This window comes from Diadema antillarum, unplaced genomic scaffold (genome assembly GCF_040938485.1).
Source record: "Diadema antillarum isolate AM-2024a unplaced genomic scaffold, OU_Dant_1.0 seq00000763_RagTag, whole genome shotgun sequence".
Classification (NCBI taxonomy): Eukaryota; Metazoa; Echinodermata; class Echinoidea; order Diadematoida; family Diadematidae; genus Diadema; species Diadema antillarum.
Window position 1 is genome coordinate 264914 of NW_027271653.1, and position 2587 is coordinate 267500.

Sequence of the window (2587 nt, forward strand, 5' to 3'; positions counted from 1 at the left end):
CTCTGTTGGTCTCTATGAACTTTGACCCTTTTCTATTTTCTAGATTGAGGGAGAAAGAGAGAGAGGGGGTTTGTATGCTCATTGAATAAGTGCACTAACTCTGTAGATTTCTGTGATTTTCATGTTAATACTGTTTTATGAATGGACATTTTCAAACCGCTGCAATAAGGAAGGAAGAAAGGAAGAAATGCAGGGAGATGGACATGAAAAGATACAGAAACAAATCTGTCCACGAGGCAAATGGCCCTTTCAAAAAAAACTTGAAATTAAAAGAATAATTGAGAAGAAGAATATTTGAGAGACAGAGAGTGATAAGTCCAAACTCAAATAAAACTGGCCACCCATGGAAATCTTACGAAAGCCAGTACATGTACCCCAACACCCGTATGTCCGATTCTTGAATACATTTTTCAAATATGCATGACTTCTATGCACTTGATACACAAACAATCTGAATGGCATGGGTGTGTATTTACATTTTTTTTTCTATCTGTGAAGGACTAGTGAAAACAAAAAATAATTACAAATTTGATATACAGGACCTTCTAATCAAAATGTGCACAATTTCCTTACAAACTGTTTGCGTTATTTTACTGGCCACTGTCATATCTGCAGCCATCTACAAACTGCAGAATTTAGTCCGATTTGTTTTCTTGCTGGGATGAACTCGCAATTTTCTTGTAAGCTCCTGCTCGAGGCAATGAAAATGGATTGAATATCTATTTCTGTTCTGAACAGATGTGGCTCGACCTCCCTCCCCCTCGTTCCCTACATCCAGTCCCCATTCAATTTTGGCAGAAGCGTGATGCAGCATTTTGCACTCCTCACAACATGCCGACCCCCCATCCGACCCCCCCCCCCCCCCACCAAAAAAAAAAAAGAAGGAAGGGACACACAAAAAACAAAACAAGCAAAGCTCACATCTTGATCAGCTATGGAGATATGAAAAGACTGTATCCATATTTGTAATTTGAGGCTGCTTATAATAAGTGGCCTTGAAGTACCTACGTGTATGGAATCTATACCTGATATGAGGGATAACAGGCTGTATACATAACATCCCCCACGTCTTATTTTGGCCAATATCAACATTTCACCCTACTATAATATTGATAGCTCAGAGCATCTGTTTCTTTCTTTGAGTGTATTTTCAAAGGCTCATCCCCTTCTGAACAATGCTAACAAAAGAAGGAGAAATTGGATTCATTCAGATAATATTTTTTCTTCTTCCTCATAAAAGAAGCTGACCTGAACAAGAATACAACTAAGAGCCCAAATTACAGAACAGGCATTTCCCTTGTACATTTAATAAGACAATGCAGATCTACCCTCAATAGCAGGATGTAAAAGTTTAGAAAATTCATTTGCAAGATATGCTAATCTCATGTGGGACGTCTACCCCGCAGTATATATATAGATTTCTATTTCCAACACAGCATATGAACAATACATCATTTGTCAATGGCAAATGAGTTGTAGGCAAATGAACTGGTTTCACTACATTTCAATTAGTACAGGGCATGATGGTGTATCAATCTAAAAATGACTAGAAATTACATTGAAAAACGTTGATATGCAATGCTACGTGATCCGTACACAAAAACTTTATAGGATTCCATCATTTCTACGGACATTAACCACAAATCTCTACAAATCACTGACAGTTTGCTAGTTTCAATTCTTTTATCAAAAGACACTTCCAACAAAATGAATAAGACCTACACACACAACACATTGCACATAATTATGTGGTGATGCACCGGTGAAAAAACAGAATTACAGCATTATTATTGCCTGCTAAAAGTGATATTACAGTAAATTCTTTTTTTTTTTTTTTACATATGTGGCAAGATTTTGAAATAATGTTATGCAGGATCCAAGAGGAAAGGGCTAAATTTCCAAATGATTCTTAAGGAGCGGTTCCGCTATGGTCCACAAGGCAGGAATATGCTGCGCTCAAGTCATTCACAATCTAACCACTGGGTGCTAATATGAAAAACGCTCACACGAACTCGGTCCTTTGCTGTGCAGGTAGAGACTCAGGGCGGGGTGTGAGGGCTGCGACAAAATCGTTGCACGTATTTCAGGCAGAATGGGTGGGCCAGCGGGAAAAAATGCTCTTGCGATTCCCACAGCATCGAGGGGCCACCGCGGTTTGCTATCCATGCATATGCTCCCCCACACACACAAACACACACATGAAGTATTCTTTAGAATATATCACACCTGTAAAGATGTCAAGCGTACGTGACTAAGTAAAAAAAAAAAATGAAAAAAGAAAAAAAGAGAAATCTATAGATGTGCTCATTCTCTGACCAGCCAACAGGCGGGATGAGTGTTTGTATCAAGAGTTTCCGTCCTTGCCGATGCATGGAGGTCTATGATTTGTTAAAAGTCTGTGGGGTTGGACGAGTTGTGGGAGGGTAGCCTATGTACCAGGGTGGGGTCTCTATCACTTTCCCTTTTTACTGCTTTCGCGAAGGATCTTCTGGTAGATCTCCGAGCGGAGAAACCGTGGATACGAGTCCTTCTCCATCAACGCTTCTATCCTCTTTTGGGCCTGGTCAAATGTATGTTCATCTGGTGC

The 2587-nt window shown here is 39.7% G+C and overlaps 1 protein-coding gene across 1 annotated transcript in view; it reads right to left on the minus strand.

Moving 5' to 3' along the window:
• Positions 1 to 1989: 1989 nt before the first annotated feature.
• LOC139738656 (uncharacterized) overlaps positions 1990 to 2587 on the minus strand; it is a 293793-nt gene continuing 293195 nt past the window's right edge. The window contains exon 7 of the mRNA XM_071649270.1: positions 1990 to 2587. This exon is cut by the window's right edge and continues 48 nt beyond it. Within this exon, the coding sequence (XP_071505371.1) occupies positions 2453 to 2587 (135 nt within the window). The 3' untranslated portion in view covers positions 1990 to 2452.